The sequence below is a fragment of the Chlorocebus sabaeus genome, chromosome 21, assembly GCF_047675955.1.
Source record: "Chlorocebus sabaeus isolate Y175 chromosome 21, mChlSab1.0.hap1, whole genome shotgun sequence".
Lineage (NCBI taxonomy): Eukaryota > Metazoa > Chordata > Mammalia > Primates > Cercopithecidae > Chlorocebus > Chlorocebus sabaeus.
Genome location: NC_132924.1, coordinates 6,308,974 through 6,336,336, shown reverse-complemented (window position 1 = coordinate 6,336,336; position 27,363 = coordinate 6,308,974). Strand labels below are relative to the sequence as shown.

Below are 27,363 nucleotides of genomic sequence, written 5' to 3'. Positions count from 1 at the left end.
GCTGAGGCAAGAGAACTGCTTGAACCCAGGAGGCAGAGGTTGCAGTGAGCCAAGATCATGCCACTTGCACTCCTGACACTTCATGCATGCAGCAAGCAGCCACCAAGGGGCTACTAGGAGCCTGCTTTGTGCTTTCCTGAGGGTGGAGCAGGGAAAACCCAGAGGAAAACCCTGCTGGGGAGGAGCTTTCTCTCTAGAAGGGGGAGAAAATAGTAAACAAGAAAACATAAACTGTGTTAGATGGTAATAAGTTCTTCTGTGGTGAAAAATGGAGCCGGCACTGGCAGGTTGAGAGCACAAGGCAGCAGGATGCTCAGGGAGGACATGATGTCTGAACAGAGAGCACGCGGAAATCCAGTCTGCCAATGAGGGAAGCTGGCACAGGGTCTCAGCGCTCGGGACGGGGGAATGCTGGCCACTCCGTCCTAGTGCCCCTGGTTCCACAGCTGCATGCTGGAGATGGGTGTGGGAGCTCTGCAGGCCAGAGCCCTGCACAGACAGTACCTTCTGCAATTCCCCCAGGTCTTCCCCTACAATCTCACTGGTCTCGGTTGATCAATGTGTCTGTGCCTATGTGTGTGGAAGAGAAGGGAGCAGTCAAGGGAGATGAAGGATTTCTTGCTTTTAGGGTGGATGGAGTTCAGACAATTAACAGCAAACTAGAAGAGGTGTTTCCTCTCATGAGTGTACAAAGACAGGCGTCCTCAGCACTCTGATGAGGTTCGTGGTGAGTCTGGGAGTGTGGAAGGCAGAACGCAACCACAGCCCTGAGAATTGCAACCCTCAGAGAACACACCCTGCAGAATCCCCTCCTCTCCAGTGGGCTGGACCCTGTGAATATCGGATGGCCCCTCCCACGATCACAGAACATTCATCGAGATGGTGTGTTATCTAAGGCTCTGCCCTTGCAGACTGGAGATTCTCCTGCTGGCTTTGAAATAGTATTCATAGCAGCCACGTGACAGGGCCACGTGGCCAGCACTGAGCGTGGTCTGCAGGCACAAAGAGCAATCCCAGCAGGACCTCAGTCCTACAACCACAAGAAATCGAATTCTGCCAACAACCCATATCAATTTGGAGGAGGACTCCAAGCTCCAGGTGAGAACGCAGTCCAGCCCACTGCTTAATCTCAGCCTCATGAGGTGGCCCTGATCCCAGAACCCAAATGAGCTTTCCCAGACTTGAGATCTACAGAGCTGTGCAGTAATAAGGGTGTGCTGTTTCAGTCTGCTACGTTTATAGTGATTTACTACACAGCCAGAGTCAAGGAGAACACAGCTTACAGGTTACGAGCACTTCTTACCTTACACCAGGTTAAATGCTTCACAAACGTCTCGTTAATTTTCAAAACATCCACATACGAGGTAAAGTATTACTAGTGCCATGTTTGAAATTAGCTTAGAAGCAAGACATTAGGGATGTTGCACCTCCAGCCCAGGCCACTGTCTGCAGAAGCCAAGAGTGGACTTGGCTAGCACTTCAGGAAAGCATTTTGCACAGATGCTGCCTCTCCGGTAACATGGAGCCTTTCATGACCAAAGGGTCACCTTCTCTATCCCCACTTGATTTTCCTATTGTTCTTTGGCCCTGCTTTTATAACCTGCTGTGGAAATTTCAAAGACCATGTGGTAACAGAGACAATGTGAAAAAAACAGACCCTTGGGCAAATGACAGGAGGTCCCTGAGACAGGACCCACAGACAAGAACTCAGCAACCACTCTTTAATAGTGCTTGCACGATTCTCTGTTCAGTTTGGAACTGCATATTGACCAGAAAGATTCCCTGAAAAGCCTGTATCATTTGATGTCAGTAATGCTCTACAATTAGCATATACAATTAATCATAGAGACAAATAATAAAGTAAGATGCGATATTAGGTGAAAGGACGGTATCGATTTGTAGTGAATGGTGGATGCTCCCGCAACATTAGCTGTTTTCAGCAGACATCCACACACATGCACAAAAATCTATGTGTGCCAGGCTGTGACATAAGGCACATCTCTTCACAGCTGCTGCCAGGGAAGCCCCAAGTTAAAAGTGGACAGGCTCAAGTTTCGGGTGTGTCCAGGACTGGCCCCATTCAACCTCTTGGGAGATTCTGGGTGGCCTTCAGGCTCAGGTCCCCCTGTGAGGTCACTTTCTGCTGTTAACAGTGCTGGGCTAAGGTCTTTCGGTCCTTGTCTTCTGTCTAGGTGAAACTGGCTTTAGTCAAATGGCTACTGCCATTTTTACTCCTAATTCTGCTATATTTTGCCCTCAAGTGATCAAATTCTAGGAGATACAATTCTCATGAAGACCCTCTCAAATTGGACACCCCCGCTCACTGCCTAGCCATGAACCTCTGCAGGTGTTGACGGTGAGGGAGGGGGGAGAGGGAGGTGCAGAACAGAGACGACAGACACCCGCAGCTTAGGGGGAACTGGCCATGATCCTCTGAGCTCCTGCTAGGTGCCTCCCATAGATCCACCACCCTCTGCCACCATGATGCTCCTGTGTCTCTCCCTCTCAGGTTTACCCCAACTATAACGGCAGCTGCTCCAGCTCCAAGCACAGCCAATGCTTAAGAGGTATTACTACTTGGGTCCCTCCAATACTGACAGCCATGCACTTGATATAAAAGAGGAAAACAGGTACACACTAATAAATTTAGTGACTGAATTACTTTTCGTGAGCTAAATTTGCTAAAATGCTTCCCTTTCAGCTTTACACTTACAAGGAAGCATTTGCTGCCTGGAAACCTAAGCCCTATGGCATTCTATCTCCCATGCTGGAGAGAACAGACTACCAGCTTTCAGACATATGTAGAGCCCTCGTCCAGAATTAACACACATACACCCCTCAGCCTGAGAACATATCCGTCCTAGAATATCTGGAGTATAACGGATTACAAGTTCCTCTTTGTTGGCAAGATACAACATCTATGTGCTCTAGCTCACTTTTCAGAATCCAAATTTGGAACACCAGCAGCAAATACACGCTGCCAACTGATTATCACTTTCTTCTCTCAAAACACAGGGACGCTTTATGCTCCTTCCATGAGCTGAAGACCCATTCACTCTCCACATTCTTGCGGCTCATCTGCGGCCCTGGCCCAGCTCCCAGTGTGGATGCTGGCAGGCCCCAGCTACTCAAAGGAGCACACAATTACCTAGGTGCTGACACTGTTACCCCTTTTCTCTCTGCTGCTTTCTTCCTTTTGAAGCTGCTGGTAAATTGGGGCCCTAAGCACACACACCTGCTGATGTTCCAAAAAGCTGCAATTACAAAGAGGTATTCACTGCAACACTGAGCTTAATTAAAGTAGTAAACATTACCAGGCAGTTGAGCACACTGAAGACACCCATTATGGATGCATCAAGTCAAACACTCCTAGTGTCCTCAGCCTCAGAATGGCAATGCTGCTCCCAAGGACGTCACAAGACTACACCTTTGCAGAACAGGTCAGAATGGAGAAAATAGCAAGGGCTTTTTCATCTCATTCTTCTCTGTGTGCCAGATGTATACATTCTCAGACTTGCCATGGAAAGGAAAAAACATTACTCTTAACTAAATTTGCTCCACAGCATATCTAATTATAGTCCTGAGACTCTGAAATACACATGATACTTCAAAAGAATGAAAAGATCACGTATAGCAGCAGACATGGGCCCCTGGACTTGACTTACTGCTGTTAGCCAAGTATTCCTCACCGTACCCCTGGATACAAAGGTAGATTTCTGCTGAGGTCAGAGAATGGTTAGTCCACTCTGAGCAGCTGCTGACAGGTAACTAGGTATATTATACAGATAAAATCAGAGTATCTGGCTTTTCTCCCCTAGTCAATGATAGGACCTGCAGTCCCTGGGATTCCTCATGTAAAAGGAAATGTATGTCTGAGAGTCTATGGGCTACGATTTAGACATGTGTCAGAGCAACAAACACATGCAAACAACAGGTGGCCACTGTGGGAGTTTTTGGAGCCTAAGAAGGAAGCATGTGTTATGCTTAGTCCTGTACAGGAGGAAAGAGGGTATGGCCACTGGACACATTTAATTCTTAGCCTTTGGGTTACATAAATCTCAAAAGTAGGAAAGGATAACATACGAGGTCAAGGAATGTTCAGTGTTAGTGAAGTCACAGAATCTTTCTACGTAAAAAAGAAAAAAGTCAAATGTCAGTTTGTGAACTTTTCCATGTGTAGTTGCTATGGATGGAAAGTGTCTCCCCCAGATGGTTGCTGAAAGACTACCCTGCAATGGGATGGTGTTAAAAGGTGGGGCTTTTGGAAGGTGATCCGGTCACCAAGCTGAAGCCCTTGTGACAGGGTTGGGGTCTCTGTAAGAAGAGTCATGAAGAGGGCTTGCTGTTTGCTCCGCTCCTCACCATGTGAGGATCGAACAAGACGGCGCCTACGAACCACGGACAGAGCCCTCATCAGACACCAGAGCTGACGGCACCTTGGTCTGGGACTTCCAGCCTCCAGAGCTGTGAGAAATAAACACATGCTGTTTAAGCCCCACAGCCTCTGGTATTGCTGTTACATCAGCCTGAACTTAAGCACCACTTTAGCGGTAATCACAGTTAAAAGGATTTACAGAAAATCGTCTCTGCATCTGGTGGAGCAGCTAAAGTCTGAGTAAAATATTCAGGGTGCTGGTCTGGAGACAGAGCTGGTGGGGACTGTAACTTTTTTGGGGGAGTTCGAGAATCCAATCCTTTCTCCTGCCTGCAGGATTAACCCTCAGCAAACCTTTCTCTTCACTAAGCACTTGCTGGCACAACACCTCCTTTCTCCCGTCTAGTCCCAGTCTCTCAGTTTGACAGCTGGTCTGTTCTCCTCAATCACACTGCCCCTAAAAGCTAACCCTGCTTTTCACACTACTCATTATCATCTGCATTCTCCACAGAGCCGAGCCCGCAGCACATACTTGAAGGAGGCTTCCCGAGTTAGAAGCAGGAAGTACATTCAGGCTTATCAGTGGTCTTTGATTAGCTACCTAGGAGAAACTGGGCTCTCCAGTAATCTAAACACAGAGGCCTATACAAGTTTCAGTAGAAAACTCCAAAGGACGTGTGAGCCTCTAGGGGAGCAGAGGAGGGCTCCGTCCTTAGCCAACCAGTGCCCCGGCAAACCTCCTTGTAAGGACTGCAGAGCTCTGTGCCTCACCTGGATCAAGGAATCCACCTGATCGTTTAGTGACTGACCTTCCCCTCCAACCTGCCCAGGCAGAGGCGGCCACTCCCTGCAGCAAGGCCCCAGGGCACGTGCCTTCCATGACCATGGGCGCTGTTCCTTGTGCAGAATCCAAGGCAGGCCCCGCTAGGTTGATCCATGACTCACACAGTCTTTCTTTCCAGTGTCCAAAGGGACTCACATATTCTCCCAAGCCTTGTCTTCTCCAGGAAACAGTATCTATCTTGGGCAAAATTATGGTTTCTCTTTATTGGGAAGAATCCCAGTTTACTCTCATTTCCACACTTACTGGAGCTTCAGGCAGGATTAACCTTTTTAACAACTGTGACACAGTCAAATCCTAATAAACCTTCCATCTAAACTTCCAAGTTCTTCTCAGTAGGTTCTGTCTTCCCATGCTGTACAGGTGCAGTACAGTCTGGGACCCAAATATAGGACTTCATGCTTATCCATAAAAAGGGTAAACTTCTGGCCCTTTACTTTTATCCTGTCAAGAGCCTTTGGATCCTCATTCTGTCACTCAAGGCATTCACTATTTCTTCCAGTTTTCTGTCACTGACATGAAGGATATGAGTCAAGTTTTCCTGGGACCCAGGACTGCTGAATTTCAGGCCACCCGAACAACTCTGCTCCTCCTCTCTGCAATGATCACAAACATGACTTAGAATGCCCATGTCCAGAAATCCACAGTTGGGTCAGGAAGAGATGAGACTGGGGCCTGAAAATGAAGAGGAATCTTTCCATGCCCTGAAACTGAAATTCAAAACCTGAGATCTTACCAAAGTCCAGCAGGCTGTCTGCAGAAAGAAAACCAAAGGGAGAGAAAGAAGGCTGTACCACGAAGTGAGTCCTGGCTTAGCTGCAAGGAGTCCAGGAGTGTGCAGAAAAGGAGGGTGAGGTGGGAATATGGAAAGGTGACAGCCCATGAGCTCAGCCCAACTCACAGCCAGATGCTCTCTACTCAGATGGAGATCAGTTTCAGCATCAGGATTTAAAAAAATGGGCACGTGAATTTTATAGTATGTGAATTATACCTTAATTGAGAAAGGGGGGGGAGGGAAGGGAGGGAGGGAGGGAGGGAGGGAAGGGAGGGAGGGAGGGAAGGAAGGAAGGAAGGAAGGGCCTCCTCTACCTAGGGGAGGGAGGGAGGGGGGGAGGGAAGGAAGGAAGGAAGGAAGGAAGGAAGGAAGGAAGGAAGGAAGGAAGGAAGGAAGGAAGGAGGGAAGGAAGGAGGGAAGGAAGGAAGGACCTCCTCTACCTACAACTTGTACATATAATCAACATGGCATGCCTTCCCTATTTTCATTCAAGTCAATGCTAAAATACTGAAGTCAATGGTGAATTCCATTAGAGACGTTCCTTCTATGTTGAGATTTTACTAATCATAATTTTATAAATACAGCTATTATACCAGTTAAAAATCCACCTAACTGCTCTATTTATTACTGATCTTCTCAGCAGTGTCAGATCACTGATGTCCTGGTCTCACAGTCCCATAAAAGACCAACCCAATATGACCTTAGAGAGGCAAACCCAAATTAATTTTAATCGAGCACAAAACACCCTTTTAATAATTTCCTGATGCCTTTAAGAGGTCCCCACTGCTCTGGCGACTGCCCTGATGAGCCCACCTCCCATCTCTCACCCATGTCCTTCTAAAATCTCAGCCTGGTGGGCTGTCTTTGGGCACACTGGTGCCCTGGGCATTCCTGCCTCTTCCCTCCTAGACAAGTCATCTGTGATCATCAGGACATTGTCCACTAACTCTTGGATAAGTCTATTACGAGAAAATGTATTACTCATCACCATTTTTTGAGACGGAGTTTTGCTCTTGTGGCCCAGACTGGAGTACAGTGGCACGATCTCACCTCACTGCAACCTCCACCTCCTAGGTTCAAGTGATTCTCCTGCCTCAGCCTCCCGAGTAGCTGGGATTACAGGTTTGCATTCCCAGGCCCGGCTAATTTTTTATAATTTTGGTAGAGATGGGGTTTCGCCATGTTGGCCAGGCTGGTCTCAAACTCCTGACCTCAGGTGATCTGCCTGTCTCAGCCTCCCAAAGTGCTGGGATTACAGGCATGAGCCACTGCACCCAGCTACAAGCTTCTTTTTTTTTTGAGATGGAGCTTCACTCTTGTTGCCCAGGCTGAAGTTCAATGGTGCGATCTCGGTTCACCGCAACCTCCCCCCCTCCCAGGTTCGAGTGATTCTCCTGCCTTGGCCTCCCAAGTAGCTGGGATTACAGGTATGTGCCACCATGCCTGGCTAATTTTTATACTTTCAGTAGAGACAGGGTTTTACCCATGTTGGTCAGGCTGGTCTCAAACTCCCAAACTCAGGTGATCCGCCCGCCTCAGCCTCTCAAAGTGCTGGGATTACAGGCACTTTGAGCCAATGCGCCCAGCCCCACAAGCTTCTTTATAAAGCTTCTTTATAACATTACTTAATACACTTGTGCATTTCCAGCCTTAATATGGCATAACCTTCTGGGTCATATCCTGGCTTTGCCTTTAGGAATCCATCCTCCACCAGGAAAGCTCTCTCATTTGAATGAGGCAGCAGAAGTCCTGGCCCACACATGTGGACAAAACTCAAACCAGGAGGAGGTGGTTCAGGCAGAATTCCAGCAGCCTCAAGACACACCTGTGAGGAGTGCTGTGGAAAGCAATGGCTCTCAGCACCGGCTCACGTCAAAACTGTCCAGCAGCTTTAAAAACACCTGTGCCTGCTGGCTGGGATGCACTCCTCTGGAGATTTCTGTACACGGCAGGGCTGAGAACCAAGGACCTAAATCTGGAGCCCTCTTGCCTGTGACTCTTTTCTTAGCGCTGGGAAGGAGCACATGGTGGGTGAGCCGGGCAGGGGGCGGCGGGGGGGTGGGGTGGGGTGTTGTTCTGGCTTTTCTGGGCAGGTGTTTTTTGTTTTAACAGCTTTATTGATGTATCCTTGATATACAAAGAGCTGTGTACAATCTGATGAGTTTGGTCATATGCAAACACCCAAGATATCACCACAATGAAAGTCTAGGCATAATCTGATTACTTGTAATATTGTATGTCTGCGAGAAACCAGCATTTTAAATAGAACTTTCATCTTTCCAAACACAAGATTTTAGACCATTTTGTCTTGCTTTCAAGTCAAAAACTTCACAGACCTGACTATAAACTCATGGTTCTTTCTTTCCTGTCAACCTCAGTTGGTAATCCATGTGATGTCAGTATCATCCTCCTGGCCTGACACGGTTTCCCTGACAGGCAGGGAGGTGCCTGTGTGTTGAGACGTATGGTCCCATTTTGATGATGTTTCAACTTTGATTTGGTCAACACATCCCACGGCAAAGTCAAACATCTCTAGGTTGTAAGGAGGGGGCCATCGCTGCTTTGATGAGGCCTGAACCCGAGACGTTGAGGGTGGGAAGACGGCTGCCCTGTCAATCATTCCTTCAGAGACAGAGTTATCACTAGAAAATACCTTCTCTGACTTGTATAAACCCAAACTACTTGCATTCAGGGTGGCATACAGGATTTACCTAGCGCAATTTTACTTGTATTTCTACCACGGGAGAAAGCATTACAAATGCTTACCAAAATCACTAATATTTGCAGACAAAATGGGGCAGAGAGTGCTCATTTCCTGGTCATTTTAACCCTTGAGTAGCTGCTGCCTTGGAGCCCAGATGCACCCAGAGTTAAAGTGAGGAGGTAAGATGGGCCAAGAAGCTCTTAAATTACTGCTGAACTTTGGTAACTATGGAGTTCTTTGTTTTGTTTGTTTGTTTTGACCCAAGGTCTCACTGTGTCACCCAGGCTGGAGTGCAGTGGTGCAATCATAGCTCACTGTAGCCTCAAATTCCTTGGCTTAAGTGATCCCTTCACACCATCCTCCCAAGTAGCTAAAACTACAGGTGCACACCACCATGCCCAGCTAATTTAAAAAATTTTTTGTAAAGATGAGGTTTCACTATGTTGCCCAGGCTGGTCTCCAACTCCTGGCCACAGTGATCTACTTGCCTTGGCCCAAAAGTGTTGGGATTACAGATGTGAACCACTGCACCTGGCCCAGAGTTTTTGAAACTCCACCCTTGTGTTTCTGCGGTAGACGTTTTCCCTCTTTCTCCTTCCAGTAAACTGCGGATCATTTAAAATTAGTTCTATTCAATCCTATCCTGAAAAACAATCCTCCTAGTTTCTGGCTGACTAAATATAAGGTTAAAAAAAATAAATCCTGGCCATATGTCTCTTTCAGAGACACAGTTATTACCAGAAACCACCTTCTCTGGAAGGTGTTTTTCATTTTCCATACAAAAGTGAAAAACAGAAGTCTGCCTATGAGCTCACAGTGAGATCTTGTCGCTATAAAAAATCTTTAAAATTAGCCAGACGTAGTAGCACATACCTACAGTCCTAGTGACTCAGAGCCTGAGGTGAGAGGATCACTTGAGCCAAGGGGTTTGAGGCTGCAGTGAGCTAGTACTGCACCACTGTGTTCCAGCCTGGGTGACAGAGCAAGACCCTGCCCCAAAGTTATAATCCATTTTAATTTCATAATAAATTTCCTATCATTGAAATCACACAGGCATGATAAATACTAACGGAATTAGCTGAGTTTGGCAATGAGATCAGGAAGGGAGATAGATTCTAGTACCTAAAAACTCTGGAAACTTACACTGAGGTTCACACCTGGCTTACTTTCTCAGCTCTATTTTTACTTGAGTTGGTCTTAGTCCATTCAGGCTGTTATAACAAAACACCAGAGCTTGGGTAATTTATAAACAACAGAAATTGATTGCTCATAGTTCTGGAGGCTGGGACGCCCAGGATCAAGGCCCAGCAGATTCGATATCCAGTCAGGGCTCCTTGCTTCATAAATGATGTCTTGCAGCTGTGTTCTCACAGGGCAAAAGAGAGCAGGGGAGCTCCCTGCAACCTCTGCTGCAATCCCATTCATGAGGACAGAGCCCTCATGACTTGGTCACTTCTCCAAAGGCCCCACCTCTTACTACTCATACACTGGGTGTTAGGTTCCAACATATGAATTTTGTAAGGACACACATATTCAGACTATAGCAGCTGGTTAGCTGTTATATGCAAATGCTCAGAACTCTTAAGTCTGCATTCCAGCTCTGGACTACATCCTGCCCTCTTCCACCTCTGCTGCAAAAGTGAATTCCTCACTGGCTCAATTTCCTGGGTATTCTCCAAGAATTCCAAACTCCACATGTATATATGACATTCTCTACTCAGTCTTCTACTGAATCTTTCCCAGAACCTATTCTTTCCATGGTCTCCCTCTCACTGTCTTCCCAACCAGAAACCTGTGATTTATTTGACTCCCTTTATTTACCTCTATATCGACTCTCCTGTGAGATGCTTTTCATGACCACCGCCTGTTCCTCAGCCCTGTTTCTACAGGAGTCAGACTGTCTTGCCTTTACTACAGCCACGAGCTCCTCCCCTTTAGACCAGAGGACTGTGTCGTCATACTGTCCCTAGACCAAACTGAGGGTCAGGCTGCTATTTCTTGTGGCCCAATAATGAGATGCAGATGAACTGGGGAGGAAGAGAATTTTTATTTCTGCAACCAATTACTGGTAAAAGGCCTGGAAATTATGGCCAGACCAACTCAAAATTACAATGTTTTCCAGAGCTTACATACTTTCTAAGCTATATGTCTACCTGTAAGTGTGCATTCATCTAGAGAGGTGATTAACTTCTTTTAAACTACAACTATAACTGGAGCCTCAGTAAATTCACGTAATCTAAATGGGTCCAGGTGCTGGGGTGATTATCCTTATCTTGTCTTCTGCTAAATCACAGAGGTTTGGGGAGTTCCTTTAGACCCCCAATAAACTTGTTTGTGGAGGCCTGGGGACTTTCTTCAGACACCAAAAAAAACTTATTTAATCCTAAATGGGTCATGTAAAGAATTCCTTCGTTATTTTGTCATGTTTTAAGGCCCAGGAAAGGCCTAGGCAAAACTCCTGGTGGGCTTTTGTTACATCCCAGCCTTTCTATAAGGGCACTGGCTTTTTTTAGCTTTGAATATTTAACTTAACCACTCAGTCCGTCCTGAAACACTTGTTATGGAGGCCTGTGTTGGTGAGACTGGCCTGCCACAATGCTGCACGCAGGAGGGAGTCTCAGCCCCTCAGACGGCATTTGACACTCTTCTCGCCAGGCTTCTCCCTCCTTTTCCCATCTCATCTCCTGCCATCTACCAGGCACTCTGGACTCCAGCCCCGTGGTCCCCACTGTACCCTGCACCTTCATGCTCCCATGCCTGCACTCTTCCCAAATTCTCTGACTGCTCCGTGCTGCTTCAAAGATCAGTCCTGTGAGGTCTCTCCCAACACCATCCCCTGCTCTCCCCGATCTGTCCTGCTCCTCCCTTGGCAGGACCCCCATTTCTACAGTTCTCACCATGTGCAATATTGTGGTTAACTGTTAGAGACCTCTATCTTCTACACTAGATGCGAGCTTGAGAGCAACCCCATCTCATTCCTCTATGCAGAGCCCAGGCATCCACCTTGGTTTCGGAACCTTGTAAAGGTTTTGACTTAAACAGAAGAGATGTTGCAGCAGAAAGGCAACTCAGCAAAGCTGGGAACAATACATTAATTAGTAGGAACTCAAAGCATACAAAGGACACTGATTAAAATGTTAACACAGTGCTGGTGGGGACAGTTTGAAACAGGTGCTCCCAGGCAATGATGGCCTATTATCACGATGACCCTCAGGGAGAGCAGCTGGACAGTATTTAGTAGAATATAAAATAAGCATAAGCTTTGATTCAGCAATTCAATTTCTGCAAATTTACCCCATATAATATGGCCAGCATTAAAATATATGAAACATCATACCAAATGGAATTTTTAAAGACTATAAATAGCCTGTCTGTTCAAATATGTTCTTGCTACCAAGTGAATTATTAAAAATTTGTTTATGAGCACAGCTTAAAATTTTAGAATGTGAAAGAAAAACATCTTTGTCCCTGCCTTTCTGGATAAACCAATGTACTTCTTACATATATTGATGATACTTCATGTCTCCCTAAAATATATAAAACCAGGCTGTGCCCCGACCGCCTTGGGCACGTGTTGTCAGGACTTCCTGGGGCTTTGACACGCGTGCATGTCTTCAACCTTAGTAAAATAAACTTTCTAAATTAACTGAGACCTGTCTCAGATTTTCTGGGTTTACAAGAATTACAGACAAGGAACTGAGAACCTTCAACAGTTAAACAAAACAAAAACTCCAACATATATGCACTACCTGTATAAATGAATGATGAGGCATCCCCAGGAAATATTCTGCTACTATCAAAAAGAATGAGGGGCTTTGTATACTGATTTAGAAGCATACTCACAATGTATAGTTAAAAGGAATCAAGTTCAGCTGGGCGCAGTGGCTCACACCTGTAATCACAGCACTTTGGGAGGCCAAGGCAGGTGGATCACTTGAGGTCAGGAGTTTGAGACCAGCTGGCTAACATGGTGAAGCCCCGTCTCTACTAAAAATACAAAAATTAGCCAGGCGTCGTGGCACGTGCCTGTAATCCCAGCTACCCAGGAGGCTGAGGCAGGAGAATCACTTGAACCTGGAAGGCGGAGGTTGCAGTGAGCCGAGATCATGCCACTGTACTCCAGCCTGGGCAAGAGTGAGACTCTATTTCCAAAAAAAAAAAAAAAAAAAAAAAAAAAAAGAAATCAAGGTCACATTTTAGGGGTCTAAAGCGCTTAAGCAGAAGATCATCAGTGAAAATTTCTCCCTGTTATAGAAAAAGTGTCTTCAACTTACACCAGAAATCTTCATTGATAAATCCAAGAACTGAGAGAAAAGAAATTCTGCTCTTGAATATCTGCCCCCTCCAGGTTGCAACCCGAAAACTGTGCTCCATCTCCTGATGGCAGAACAGTGAGGGTCTGCAGCAGGCATATGGAGCACTCAGCCAGGGAAGCGCCCCCACCCCCACCGCCCTCTTCCATGCATCCTGGAAGGCCCCAGTGCTGTGGGAGGAGAGCTCAGCAAAGGAGTCCAGCTGACTTCTGCACAGAGGGACCTCCCCATCAGGCTCAGAGTCTGCTTGCAGAGCCATAAAGGGTGCCTGCTGGCCAGAGGTGACCCTGTGTCCAGGGAGCCTGGGACTGACTCTGGCACCTGCGCTCCTAGCAGGAAGGTAAAGCAGCCCAGCGGTGCTGGCTCTGCCAACCTTGTCTCTGGATCTCGATTTGACACCTGTGAACAGCACTTCATCCACTCACAGCATTAATTATTCACAGCAGAGAAATGAACCCAGAGGCAGCCAACAACACAGGGTAATGTAAGCACTTTAAAAGAAGCTTCACACTCCAATAGGAGACTTGGGAATAGCGCCTGAAAGCAGCCTGGTCAAAATCGATAGTGTTGGCAGGAATGGGCTCTGCCTCCTGCTGGATAAGCCCTGGACCCTGGGCTCCTCCAGGACAGGCCCTGCCTCCCTCATCCCTAACTTCCCATCATCCCTACACACCAGCTCCCTCCCACTTTAGTAGCGCTCTGGAAATCACAGGTACTTAGTAAGGCATGACACTGATGATAATATTCCTTAATTCTGTTTCATGGATCCTATCTTCCCTTTATCCAGCGGTTTGACAATATGCAACCATCCATTTTTTCCCTTCCATGCTCTCCTTTGAGCTTGGCGGTGTGTGAATTCCCTATCGTCTTAGTGGAGTTGACTTCTGAGAAGCTTCCCCACATTCTTTCCTTCAATGGTACTTAGATCTGAACAAAAAACTAAAATAAGTGAGCAGACAAAACACCCTGAACCCAAATACCCTGAAGCTCTGTCCCATCCATGTGGCAGCCAGAGATGTGACCCAGTCATGCAAAAGACCTCTAAAGATGCTGCAGGCCCAGGGAGACCGCATCTCCTGGTGCCAGCTGCCATGTTGGTAAAACTAGAAGAGGATGGTCTTAGGGTTTCCTGGCATTCTACGAGAACGGAGGTAAGTAAAGTAAAACTTTGGGGCCAAATCTTTTCCTCCTCCCAGCTCTTCAAAGGGCCACAGGGCTATTTTTCACTTTTAAATCATTGGTGTCCAGTCAAGAATACTCAACCATTTCGAACCCATCCTCAATTTTCTGGGGGACAGAGATTCATTTCAATATATAGTAACAAGAAATGTGCACATCTAAATCATCAGCTCTCTCTGGCTTATTAAAGTCACATGAAAAAGTCATCGTCTGAAGTCCGGGTAACTGTCAGCAAGCACCTGATATGTCTAAGGAGCCACGAGATCTGGTCCAGTGAGGCCAGGCTCCCAGATCCACCCCAGTGCCTGACTGGAAGCAGCGCCCTTTCTCACACCATCATGTCAGTACCAAGACCTGCAGAAGTAAGAAGACTCACTGGCTTGGAAGGAGACATGAGGTGGTCGCTTTGTACTTGGCAGGCAGGCTGGGCCCTTCATGAGTTAAAATCCATCTCCCATTTGTCACTTGTCTCTGCTACAACACACATGCCTGCTCAGCCATTCATCTTTTATTCTCTAAGCTATAAATTATTCCGAGCAGCCAGCCAGAGTGCTGTGGAATAAGCGGGATGAGACCTTGAAGGTGATCTAGCACAGGAAACTGGGGCCCAGAGAGGCTGGACATTTGCCCAAGATCACACAGCAACCTGATGGCACAGCTGGTCTACAGATGATCTCTTGAATTCCAGTCCCTTAAATATTTTCCATCCCCAAAGACAGCTTTCAGAATCACTCCTTCTGTCTCCAACCCTCCTTAGGCCACCATTTGTCTCCGTTACTAAAGGTATACTGAGGGCCTTCTATGGGCCAGGACCTGTGTTAGCACAGAAGGTATAAAAATCAGCAAGACAGGCTCCCAGTCTAGGGAGGAGACACACAGATGTTTTATTTCAGCAACAGTAGTGCCGTGAAGGAGCATGGTACCCATGCACCAAAGAGGGGTATGGGCTGCAGAGAGGGACCCTCATCCCCAGCTCTCAGGAGATGACACCGCAGCGTGCTTAGGCAAGCACTCCACAAATGTCAGCCACTGCATTCCCAGGCTGTGTATCTGGCAGACTCTGTGTCTCAGCTAGTCTGGGACAACTCGGGGCCGTCCTCTGCTCTGTCCTGCTGCAAAGGCAGATGCAAAGAAGTGGGCAGGTCTCAGCTGTCCTTGTGGTGAGCTGCGGCTGTGCAGTGCTGCTGGAATGGGCTCTGCCTCCTGTGGGATAAGCCCTGGACCCTGTGTGACATACTTGCACCTCTTGTCAGCTGTGGAGGAGCCTCCCGAGGTCCCTGTCTACACCCTGGCATACAGGCACGCCCTGTCACCTCCAGCCTGCTGCTGCCTCCCAAGCCACCACCCTCTCTCTGCTCTTCTGTGCACCAAGTCCCCTTAGGGGTGGCGGCTGTGAGCCAGGTGGCCTCGGGGGGGCTGAGGAGCACCTGGGCTGGAAATCTCAGTGGAGAGGGTGACGTTTCTTATAGTCACTGCTCCTGACCCAAGAGGCCTCCCACTACCCACAAAGGGGTGGTGGTGTCAACTCAGGCACCAAGGAAGGCCCAGGTAACCACTGGCAGATATCGAAGACGGGCTGGGACAGGCTGCCTCCCAGAGCATCAGGAACAGCATGCCCGGCAACGAGGTGAGTTTGTGCCCTGGGGCAGAGGTCCCCAGGTAAAATCAGGGGACCCATCAGCCACCTCTGGACACAGAACTCCCAATCTTCTCCAAGCTCAGTGTTAAAGTCTGCCAAACGAAACTGCAAATATCACAGAGAATACAGGCATCCCAAATAGTGACTGAGTCCTTACTCCGTATCTCACATGCACAGCAGTATTCATACTGCACAGCAACCCAGTGCAGCAGGCACCACAACCCCGCCTTTTTAAAGAGAACTGAAGCCATAGGCTGAATAGCACCTAGAGCTACCTCCTCCCAAGCCACTCCACTTCCCCTCTGCGCCACAGAAGCAGCAGGCACACTCTGTGACAGGCAGGAGCTCCCTGTCACCTGATGAGGAGGATTCAGTGCTGCCCGCAGACACCTGGACATCAGACTGAGCTCCCGGACATGGACTTGCGTCTAGGCTCTTCTCTGACAAATGCCACCTTAGTCGGCAGCACTTTTCTGGACTGAGAGGGAAGTGTGCTGTTTGCTGCTTTGGATCCTGCAGGACATGCTCCTCGGTCAGTTCCCACCTTTATCTTCTCATCTCTGGGCTCCAGGAAGCTCACACAGTGACCCGTTTCAGGCCGTGCTGGCAAAGGAGCTGAGGGAGCGAGGCCCGAGCAGAAGCTTGACTCGAGGATAGAAAGCAAGCCAAGGGGTAGGAGCTGCTGAGGCCACACAGCCACTTGCTGTTTTTAAACCACGTTACTAAGAGGAGATACCTAGTAAGCCCTGAACCAAAGCACAGAAAGGCACATTTTAATTCAGAGCTCTTGGAAGGGCAGCTTGCAACAGGAAAGGCAGGTAGTGAAGGGAAGTAAAGGGGGAAACATTATTGGAGGGAGCAGGAATGTGTTGTTTTTCTGTTCAGATCCCGAAGGGTCTTTTTCTTCAACAATAAGTGTATCTTGTTTATACATGTAATACACAGTCTCCCAGACCAACAATGGAAAACTATCAAATTAAGGAAATGAAACAAACCTTGATGCAAGGATAGGGTAGAAAGAGAGAGATCATTTAGCACAAAGAAATCAGAACAGGTGAGAGTAATTTTTTATGTCTAGGTAGCTACAGTGGCAAACCTACATTTCATTAAAAGAGATCAGTCTCTGTTAGCTGACTAACTGGCACGCTGGTGTGAAATGCAGGGACAGGCAGAGTAGGGAGAAGGCGGCTGCCACCTGGGATTTCCAGTGAGACAAAATGAAATCAGATTATCAAATACAGGAATAAAATCCCTAAAACAAGTTTGCAACCTAGATGTTCCCTCCTCAATGCATTCTGCATGGTGAGTTACACTCACAAAACAGAGGTGTTGTTGGAAATATATATTTTCTGCAGGGGAAGGAAAAAAAAACAACCTCTAACAAAACAGGATGTCACCTTGAGTAAACATATTTGTAAGGAGTATCTATTTCGGAGAATCTTAGCACTTTACCCAGATGAAATGAAACATAGAATATACTGGAAATGTACTTTTTAGATGAGATCTGTTATAATTTAAGGTTTTGTTTGTTTGTTTCGTTTTGTTTTGAGATGGAGTCTCACTCTGTAGCCCAAGCTGGAGCACAGTGGTGTGGCTCACTGCAACCTCTGCCTCTGGGGCTCAAGCGATTCTCACGCCTCAGCCTCCCGAGTAGCTGGGACTACAGGCTTGTGCTACCATGCCCAGTTAATATTTTTTTTGGGGGGGGGATTTTAGTAGAGACAGGGTTTCACCATGTTGCCCAGGGTGGTCTTGAACTCCTGAGCTCAGGAGATCAGCCCGACTCGGCCTCCCAGAGTGCTGGGATTACAGGCATGAGACACTGTGCCTGGCCTAATTTAAGTTTTTTTTAATGTAATGTTGAAGACGCTTCAGAAATGACTAGTCACTCTCACATGACTATACCACGGCTGCCTGAGGCACAGGTACCTTCCCTGTCCTGCACACCACAACGCAACACAACTGACACGTCGTGGGCCCTCCACAGACCCCTGTGGATGAAAGTGCAGCCGTCACCATCCCCAGGACAGCACCCTGCACACCGGCCATGTGTTCAGAGGCCAGGCGGGCAGCAGTGTGCAATGGCAGCCCGCCTGCCTCCCTACATCCCCCTTGGCCGAGGCCCCCGGCAGCAGGGCGAGGCTGGGCTAGATGTGAGTCTCCTGTACCTGTACTGCCTTCTGCACCAAGGCAGCAGAGACCACAGTGGGCTTCAGAGATCAACAATAACGTAGCCCTCAAGGTTAACTCTAGGGCAGCTGTGCCTCCTGCAGGTCAAGCACTTCCAGTGGGGGTGTAGTTACCGTCTCTTGCCTGTAGCAGACCTCTCCTTGAGCGAGACAAGCTTGGAAGGAGTAGAATACAGCTAAGCAATTTCTATTCATTCCCCTTTCAGAAAAATGCTTCATGACCCCAACTTGATGGACAGCAGAGAAGACAGCTTTGGAGAAGACAGTTTTTGAGTATTAAATACTGGACCGGTTAGGATATTGGACAAGCCACCCCATGTGTGCTGGCTGGCCCCCAAAAAACAACTTTCTCCTTGACACCACACTGGGTTCACCTCTGTGTCAAGACACTGTGGTCCCTCGCATGTGCAGGGAAGTGGCACTGAGTCTGTAGCACTCATCTCATGAGCATATGTAACAGAGAGGGGAGCTGGCCTTGGGTAGGTTATGTTCTTATAGGACTTCTGCACTGGTCATGTGCAAGTCCTGTGCCTCAAACCTGGCAGGTCAGAATTCGCAGTCACATCTCATAGAGGAAGCGGCTGATAAGGTCACAGAGCTGATAAACAACAGAGAGGCGGGATGGGAAGGCTGGTACTAGACAGAGGTGGGGACCGCATCACGTGGGGAAAGTGCTCCATGCTACCGCACGTGTCACCTTAAAACGGTTAATTCTGTTCTTTGAATTTCACCGCAATTAAATAAAAAAGTAACAGAGCAAATATGTGAACTCTGCACAAACATGATGACAAACATCAGGTGCCACGCACTGGGCCAGGCAGCAGGGTTACGGAATGCACAGGCCACGGCCCCATCCTGAAGCACTCGCCGCGTGGTGCAGTTTGCTGGTGGTGTCAGCATTCTCTCACAGCCAACACAGCAGGGGAGGAACAAACTCTTATGGGGACAGGGAACTGAGTCAGAAGAGGCTCAGAGAACTGGGGAAGGATCAAAGGTCCCCTATGTGGGTTGGCGCTGCTGACTGCATGGTGGGAACTGCAAGGAAATGCATCCGCTCAACATCGAGGATGGCCGCTGTGTGCCGGGCACTATCCTACGCCTTGTTGGGAAGCCAAGTATTTATAACTTGTTGCCCTCATGAGACTCACAAGAAAGAAGAAAGATAAAGCCAGACACTCTCTTGAAAGTCTACTGTTAAAAGGACATTGTTCCTGATGGTTTAAGCAAAAAAGTGACATGGAAATTTAGAAAGACGTGAGAACTGGATGGGAGAAGAGGTTGAAAGGAGACTAGTTAGAAAGTTTCAGCAATGGTTGAAGGACATTCGCAGATCTGGATTTGGGTGAGGACACTGGGAAGAGAGGGGAGAAACAGAAAGACTAGAGGCAGAACAGAGAAGACTAGTGGGTGGGGCTGGGGTTTCCTGGCATCATGAGATCGGAAGACCTTAATTCATGTACAGGGCATAGGACAATGCTGGGGCCTGGAGTAAGTACTTAATAACTGTTACCTGCTGTTATTCTCACACTGAGCTTCATGTTATCATGGTGACTTCACTTTTCCATTTTTCTGGACAGTGCACCTAGGGAGCTCTGGATCCTTCTCCCCACCATTGGAAGAGAAAAGCACGAAAGGAAACTGGGCCACAGGCCTGAGTGACAAAAGCAGGGCTTGTCTTTGTATTCCCTGTCTCCAGTTCAATGCAACGCAAAACACTTTCAAAATATGCAGAGAACAAGTGAATGAATAAAGAACAAATGAACAAGTCAATACAAGAACAGCAATGACCTCTGATGCCCAAGCTCTGACAAAGCTGACCTATAAAACAATTGGAGAAACAGGTTTTTAAGGAAGAGCACACAGGAGGCGGCGAAAGGTCCACATTTGCGCAAGAAGCTGAACGAGGAAATAAACCATACTGATGAAAATTCATTACGCTGAGAAGAATCAAAATATTTTCTCTTCCTGTTATCCCACAACCACTTCTCTTCAACCTGACAACTCTGTAATTAGAGCCCAAGTCCTTACGCTGCTGCTTTATTTTCCAAGTGGGGTCTGTCTTTCTGCAGCTGCAGAGGCTTCCTTCCAGGGCCCCCACACTGTAGGGCACATTGACTCCTGCTTGTCAGTATGAAACCAAGATGATGAACATGACCAGCTTCCTTGTGCTTCACCCCCCACTCACAGATACACAGCCCTCCCCTCATACACTGGGCTCCTCAAGAATGACAGGTAAGAGCCTGAGCGAGGTGGCTCACGCCTCTAATCCCAGCACTTTGGGAGGCCAAGGCGGGCAGACTGCTTGAGGACAGGAGTTTGAGACCAGCCTGGCCAACAGGGTGAAACCCCGTCTCTACTAAAAAAAGAAAAATTAGCTGGGCGTGGTGGCACACGCCTGTAATCTAAGCTACTAGGGAGGTTGAGGCACGAGACTCGCTTGAACTCAAAGAGGCAGGGGCTGCAGTGAGCTGAGATTGTGCCACTGCACTCCAGCCTGGTGACAGAGTAGGATTCCAACTCAAATAATAATAATGACAGGTAAGAAAAATGTATGTTTTGGCAGATTAAAAAATAACCCTTTTTCCTATTATATATCTCCTATCCAATTACCCTATATGCTAGAATATATAGTACTTCTGCTAGACTACAATATAGATGCCTGAAGAATCTCAGGTTTTACAAAATTCAATACTAAAAATAATAGAGCTTTTGGGAAATTTTGGTTAGGGTATTCCACTCAATACCTAAGGAACTTCAAAACAGAATCAAAAACAGTGATAACCTGGAGAGTTAATACGGTCACCAAGGCAGGAGGCTCCACAGGGTTGGTGGTTACCACAGCAGATATTACAAACATACAAAAACCGCACGGAGAAAATGCAGCAATGCCCTCATTACAGAAAGACCGGCAGACACCAAGGGGGCACCAGAAGGATTATAACCCACTCTGAGCCAAGAGCCACAAGAGACTGTGATGACAGCTCTCTGGGGAGGAGGCCTCAGAGACAGGCGATCATTGTGACTTCCTACACACACGCACAGACACACACACACTGTCACAATGGCTCTGCTGAGGACTGTTTCTTGTCCTGCTCAAGGTCATAAGTCTGCTCCTATGATTCTTGTTGTCTTTGCCTAAGAAAATGTGTACACGCCAATATAATATTTGCCTTCCACAGACATCTCGCCCCCTTTAAACACTCAAGTGAGCTCACCTGCATCACAGAACAGGGCACAGGACTTCAGGCTGTCCTCAGCGCAACTGGTCTGAGTGGGCCGTACGCCACGGTAAGGTCACCTGCTGATCCCCCAGCGAGGCAGGCCTGGCACCGCAGCAGAGGCTGGGCCACGTCGGGCTTTCCCCATCCCACACCCAGACCTTTAGCAAGACAATTCCCAGAGAAAGGTACGGCCACAGAATGAAACCACAGAAAGGTGCAAATACTTACATATAATAGGTTGGATAGAGTCCTTCAAAATACCAGCAATGCTTTTTGGCTTCCGTGCACTGCAAATAGAAGCAAGAAAAAGTTTATCAGCACTCAGGAATCTGCATGTTGCTGAGTAGCTCTCACAAAGGCAGCAAAGAAGGATGAGAGGATACAGCTTAACCCATGAAAAGCTGAGATATCGGGGCAGACAATGCATTACAGGGAGAGCCGCCCCCTTTCTCATGACTTTCTATTTCTTTAAAACATCTGTTTTTTCTATTTTTTCGTAGGCTTTCATATCTTTATATACACTGAGTGTCAGCATTTTATTAAAAAGGTAAATTAAAGACAATCCACTGTTTAAAATGTACTTGGTATGATACTTCAGATTACACAAGAATGTTAGAAATAAAGCACTGCAAAGATTGCCACTGCCCCCCAATTTCTGTTTTAGAAAGACATCTCCAACACATTTAGCATTTCCAGAGCTGTATATTTCAGAATATGCCAAAACTGCACTCCGACCTATGTCTGCCAGATGCTATCGGTCACGGTTCACTCCTTGCCCTCTCACGTGCAGGAAGAGAAAGGAGGAAAGAGGAAAGACAATGGGAGCCTCTCCTGGGCCTTCCAGGTAAGTCCAGCTCCTAACATCCCGGAGGCAGGGCCCAGCCCCACAGGGCAGGCCAGGGCAGGTGCGTGTGCACAGGCATCGGAGCAGGGGCCAGATGCCACCTGGAGGCTCTCACAAACCTCCAGCAAGTAAGGCAGGCCAGCATCCCCACTGCTCAGGGAGTTCTCTATGCAGAGATGCTCTTCCTATCTGAACAAGGCTTTTCTAAAATTATTCCATTTGTGCTGTCATTTTTGTTTTAAATTCACAACTTCCTACCTCCATGATCTAGTTTATTGGCCCCCAAGTGTAAATAAAACCTTCAAAACATTATGGTGCAAAGCTCCCAGCAGCAGGAACACTGGCAAAGGCACGGCAAACAAAGTTTTCTTTGGGCAAGGCAGGGCCGTCCTGCCCAAAGCCCCTCCTCCGATGGGAGGGTGGCTGGATCAGCTCCCTCTTAGCCCGTCCGCAGCCCCAGCAGGTGGACAGCAATCCCCTCCTGCCACAATTGCCCTGCAGCTGGAATGGAGTTAGAGACAGGCCCCACACCTACAGTGGCATGCCATGGGAGAGGTGAGTGCCATCGTCACGCTGGCGACATTTGATGGGTTATGAAAATGACGTGAACCCCTGAATTTTAGAGAATGTGCTTTAAGACACTCAGAAGCATACTCTGGCAGCCTGGAGTGACCTAGTTTTATTAACGGAAAATGAGTTTTATTTAGACTAGGTTAGCTCCTGTCCAGTTTCAGAAATGAAGCTCAGACAGCTGACGAAATCAATTTATTTTGGCAAGGAAGAGCAATTTCAGGTCTCTGCCCCAAATTATAATTCATTTCACTAGAGTCTTCTGTGATAAACGGAGAAACCAGGCCTGCCTTCCATGTGTCACTTTAAACGGGTCTCCCTTATTCTCCATCACCGCCACCGACAGTCAAACGTTTCTGGAACCTGACACTTAAGTTCCACGCAACCAAGAAGTGAGGCCAGGGAACATCAGAACTCAAGCCTGAAGACCCCTCCCTGCCTGGGGCCTGGCTGCTCCACAGCTTCTCCTCAGAGACAGGCCACAGCCACGCAGCGAGAGCTGGGCACACGGGCTGGCACTGGAAACAAGGACAGGCTCTGGCCTCTGCAGTGGCCTTTTCTGCAATTCCTCTTGGTCTAAAGCGTTTCCAGATCCAAAGCAGTCACTTGATACTCTGGCAGCACACCTCCATCACTAATGCATTACATTTCAGAAAGGACTTTTTCTTCCAACCACACAAAATAATGCCACACATCTGAATGCACATTGTCTCTGGGATACAGCAATATGAGGAATACCACTTTACAAATTAAGGCACCAGAGCCCTTGGTGGGTGTCTTCTTCTGGGTCACACAGCTTCTCTGTGGTAGCAAAATAGCCCCCAGCACAGTGTCTTCTGCACTCAAGAGAGCTCCCCTGAGGAACCCACTCTGCCCACCTCCAGCAAGAACAAAGGCCTCTGAGAACTGGTGTGAGATGATCCCCAAGATATGGTGTTAGCGAAAAAGCATACGCAAAAACAAAAACATACGTCCAGTATGCCATCCTTGATGCAAAAGGAAACGTGTACATTTGGCCTGCTTTATACAAAAAGAATCATAGTTTGCACACATCAAAACATCACATATATCCCATAAATATGTACAATTATTATATACCAATAAATTTTTTTTCAAAAAAAATCACAGGAAGGATAGTGTCAAAATTGATCACAAGAACTGGGTCATTCTTGTCATACCCAACTAACAGAGTCAAGGCCAGAGGGGCAAAGCACTCAGGGCACATGGCACTGCTCCAAAAAGTCATTCTCAGCAAGCCTGGCTGCTGAAACTACCTGCCCTGACTCTCAGACTAGCTTACCCAGCCCCATCACACACCAGAGAGGGCTTGCCAGCTCCCCAAAACTTTACTTAGTGCCAAAGAACAACTCTCTTTCAAAAAATCCCTTACATTTCTCCTTTTTATAAAACTTCCAAACTTCTCTTTGTTCTTCAGACATACTGAAGACCACGCAATATATGGCCCAGACTGCAATGCTCACTTCTTAAACAAAATGTTTTAAATTTAGAGATCTGTCTCTGTAAAAACTAATGAAAATGCTTACCTGTGGGGGGTGGGTGGAGTGGAGTGGAAAAGACAGGGACAAGAGCCAAATTCATCTGAGTATATCTTTTTACATAGTTTGACTTTTGAAATGTTTTTTCATATTCAGATAATAAAGTAGAAAGTATTTTTTAAAATCACTTCTCAGACTGAAAAGATTTATAAAAGACTATTGTGACATGATCACACATGTCCCCTTTAGACCAGGGACAACAGGGACAACTAAGCAGGGTAGATGCCTGTGAGGTCAGTGTTCACAGGAGACTCGCATAGACACACACTCTTCTATCCTACTCTTCTCACATTTTTCTGGGATATTCCCTAACTTCACAGCTGCCTACCTGTTGGTTACTCTTGCTCAGTTACTTGCTAATAACCTTTTATCGTCTCTCATTAAGCTACACAAATAAAACATTTTGAAAAATTTAACCCCAGTTTGTTCCTTTACAAAAACTGTTCTTAAGAAAATATTAAGGCTACAAATCTTGAAACATAAAGTACCTTTAAACAGAGTTACCCTGCATTAAGCTGTAGTTCCATTTTGTTGCTGTTGAAATTACTATGTTTGAAATTTGCTAATATCCTGGAAACTGCTTCACTGTTTTTGGTAGCTGGACTTTTGTAGTAGCTTTCTCCTGAGGAATACCAACATCATAATAATACAGACATACACTATCTCACTACAGTTAATGCAGGGCATGATTCCATGTGACGGTCAGGTAATATGAAGAACGCAAAGTCACAGGTCTCATTATTCAACTGAAAAATGCCAAAATGAGGACTCAGAAGTCCCGATAAGTTGTAGTTGAGCCCTTCCTTCAACAAATGTTTGCTAACTGAACACCAGGTGTCAGAGTCGGCCTGTCCAATCCAGGAGGACGCAGCCTTGTGATGGGAATGGAGACCAGGAGGTGGAGAGGCACACGCCTGCCCGAGGAGCCCACGGTTGAGACGGGTGCTGCCAAGTCGAAGTCTGATGAGAAAGGCGGTCTCTGCCTACCAAGTCCAAACTCCAAATCCAGCATCAGCACCAGGACTCAGGACAAAGCCAGATAACTGGAACTGTGGTCAAAGGGGAGTTTGCCAGGGACAAGTAAGAGGTATCTTCAGAGTACTCCCAACCACCAGCAGGCACACAGATGTGGCCTCACAAGCAAGTGGGAGGAGGCAGAAAGAAGGCCCCGTGTTGGGTCACAGAGAAGCACCAGAGTCGACGGGCAAAGGTGAACCCACAGGGAAAGGAGGAGCCAAAGAACCAGAGCTCTGGGTTCTGAACCTGACTGCAACCTGCCAGTCACGCCACCAGCCAGTCTGGGTCTCAGTCTCCTCATTTGTAAGAGTATGGACTCTCTTCCCTGCTTTATGAAGAAAGAGATTGAATGCATTGAAATGCCTGGCCAGACTAGGGCATCGTTTCCTCATCCCACACCAGCTAGCACCTCTGTCCCTAACTGTGTCTTCTCTGGAACAAACAACTTCCAAGGCTCAGCTTACGTGGTCCTCTATCATCTAAGCAGAAGCAATGCTTCCAAACCTCTTGAGAACAAAGGTTCTAAATACGTAATGCCTTACATGCGTACAGTATTTAGTTTTCCAAAATCTCCCTAAAAGGAACAAACCTCTCTAAAAAAAAAACCTTAAAATGTATGGAAACTAACGGGGGGAAAAGTGAATTTCCAGGTTTTATGCCCACTCTGGAAAAGTCAGTCTACCCATTTTGCGAAGATACTTCACCACGATTTCTTAAGGATCAACCATCTCTGGAAACAGAAATTGTGTGTGTGAGGAGAGGTCGACTGCTTTCTGTTACCTAGCAGGCATCCTCAGTGTTCAGGAAGCTGTCCTGGGCTCTGGGAAAACAGCAGCCCTGCCTGAGTGCCTGTGGGATACTCCCTCCATGTGCACAGCAGAGACAGTACATAGAGCCACATGCTTCTTGAAGAGCTCATGAAAACAGTAACATACAACTTACAAACTATGAACACAGCAGAGGGCGTGGGCTCACGAGGAAACCTTCAGCAGCAACTCCCTTGAAGGCATCTACGTTTCACACTGGAGAGGCCTAAAAGACGTCTCTGCTCAGGATGGACTCTGGACGCCTGTGGTTCAAGGACTAGGGTATCTATAGATGTAGTTCAGCCATCCCAAATATAGTTATCCCTATTTAGGCAGGATCTAAATAAGCCCCAGAGAATAAACCCTTGCTGATCTCCACTAGTAATCCTCATAGTGACATAAATTACTCCTCCCTGTGCACTGAGTGAGGAAGGACGCAGGACACCACTGATGATGAGTGCTTCTCCCTTTTCTATCCCAGGCTAAAACAGAGCCACACCATAGGCAGGCACAGCTGACTTGGTAGGAACTGAAGCTTATGACTCTGGGACATGAGGGAGTGGAGAACAGGGTCAAGGATCCAAAACAACATGGATTTTACCTACATTCCACCTGTTCTGCTTTTGTTAAGTTCAGGGGATAAGGTGACATCTTTAGATAAATAGCAGACAAACTTGCAAACCAGCAGCTCACTGACAGGACTCGTCTCACTGACCTCTGGAAAGTAAGGATCCTTATGTTACTTATCGCGGCAACGGCTTTGGTCAACAGTCTATCCCAGGCCAGAAGTCCAGGGTTTGCTTCAGGATGTTGGGACGGCCCCAAGGAAGATCAGCCCAAGGATTCCGTCTTTTTCAAAAGGGAGGGGCCCCCTGCTGTGCCTCGCACTGCTTTTGCATTCATCAAAAGCTGAACTTGACACACAGGCAATGAGATCCCAGCTGCTTTCAGCTCAAGCCCAATTAGAGTGGGCTCGTTACACTCCGCACAGGCTGAGAACAAAGGGAGCCTCGCGGGTGCTGGCAGGCTTGATGCTCAGGACCAGGGACAGAAGCAGAGGGCAGGGGGTAGCCTGCTCAATGCACAGAGAAAAATCTATGCAGGCAATGATAGGCAATTATCTCAAGGTCTCTGAATTTCAATTAATAAATAGGACCGACCATGCTTTAAATTCCTGTACTGGAATTTCAATCAGTTCCCTTAATGCTAATTACTTAATCCCCAGGTTTATGGACATTCTGTTTCTCAGCAATGTCTTATCTCCAAGAAAACTTGATTTTTTAGAGATGAGAGTATGAGGTTTCTCACAAGCACCATTTCTTAGAGGGAAGAAA

General features: G+C 47.2%; 1 protein-coding gene across 4 annotated transcripts in view; it reads right to left on the bottom strand.

Moving 5' to 3' along the window:
* Positions 1–27,363, bottom strand: part of VOPP1 (VOPP1 WW domain binding protein) — a 127,910-nt gene that overhangs the window by 54,718 nt on the left and 45,829 nt on the right. For all 4 annotated transcript variants that reach the window (XR_012090286.1, XM_073008834.1, XM_073008833.1 and 1 more), the window contains exon 2: positions 21,465–21,523. Coding sequence is in view for 3 of the 4 variants with exons in the window: in XM_073008834.1 (XP_072864935.1) it covers positions 21,465–21,523 (59 nt within the window). In the remaining variant the exon portion in view is untranslated. The remainder of the gene's footprint in view (positions 1–21,464; positions 21,524–27,363) is intronic.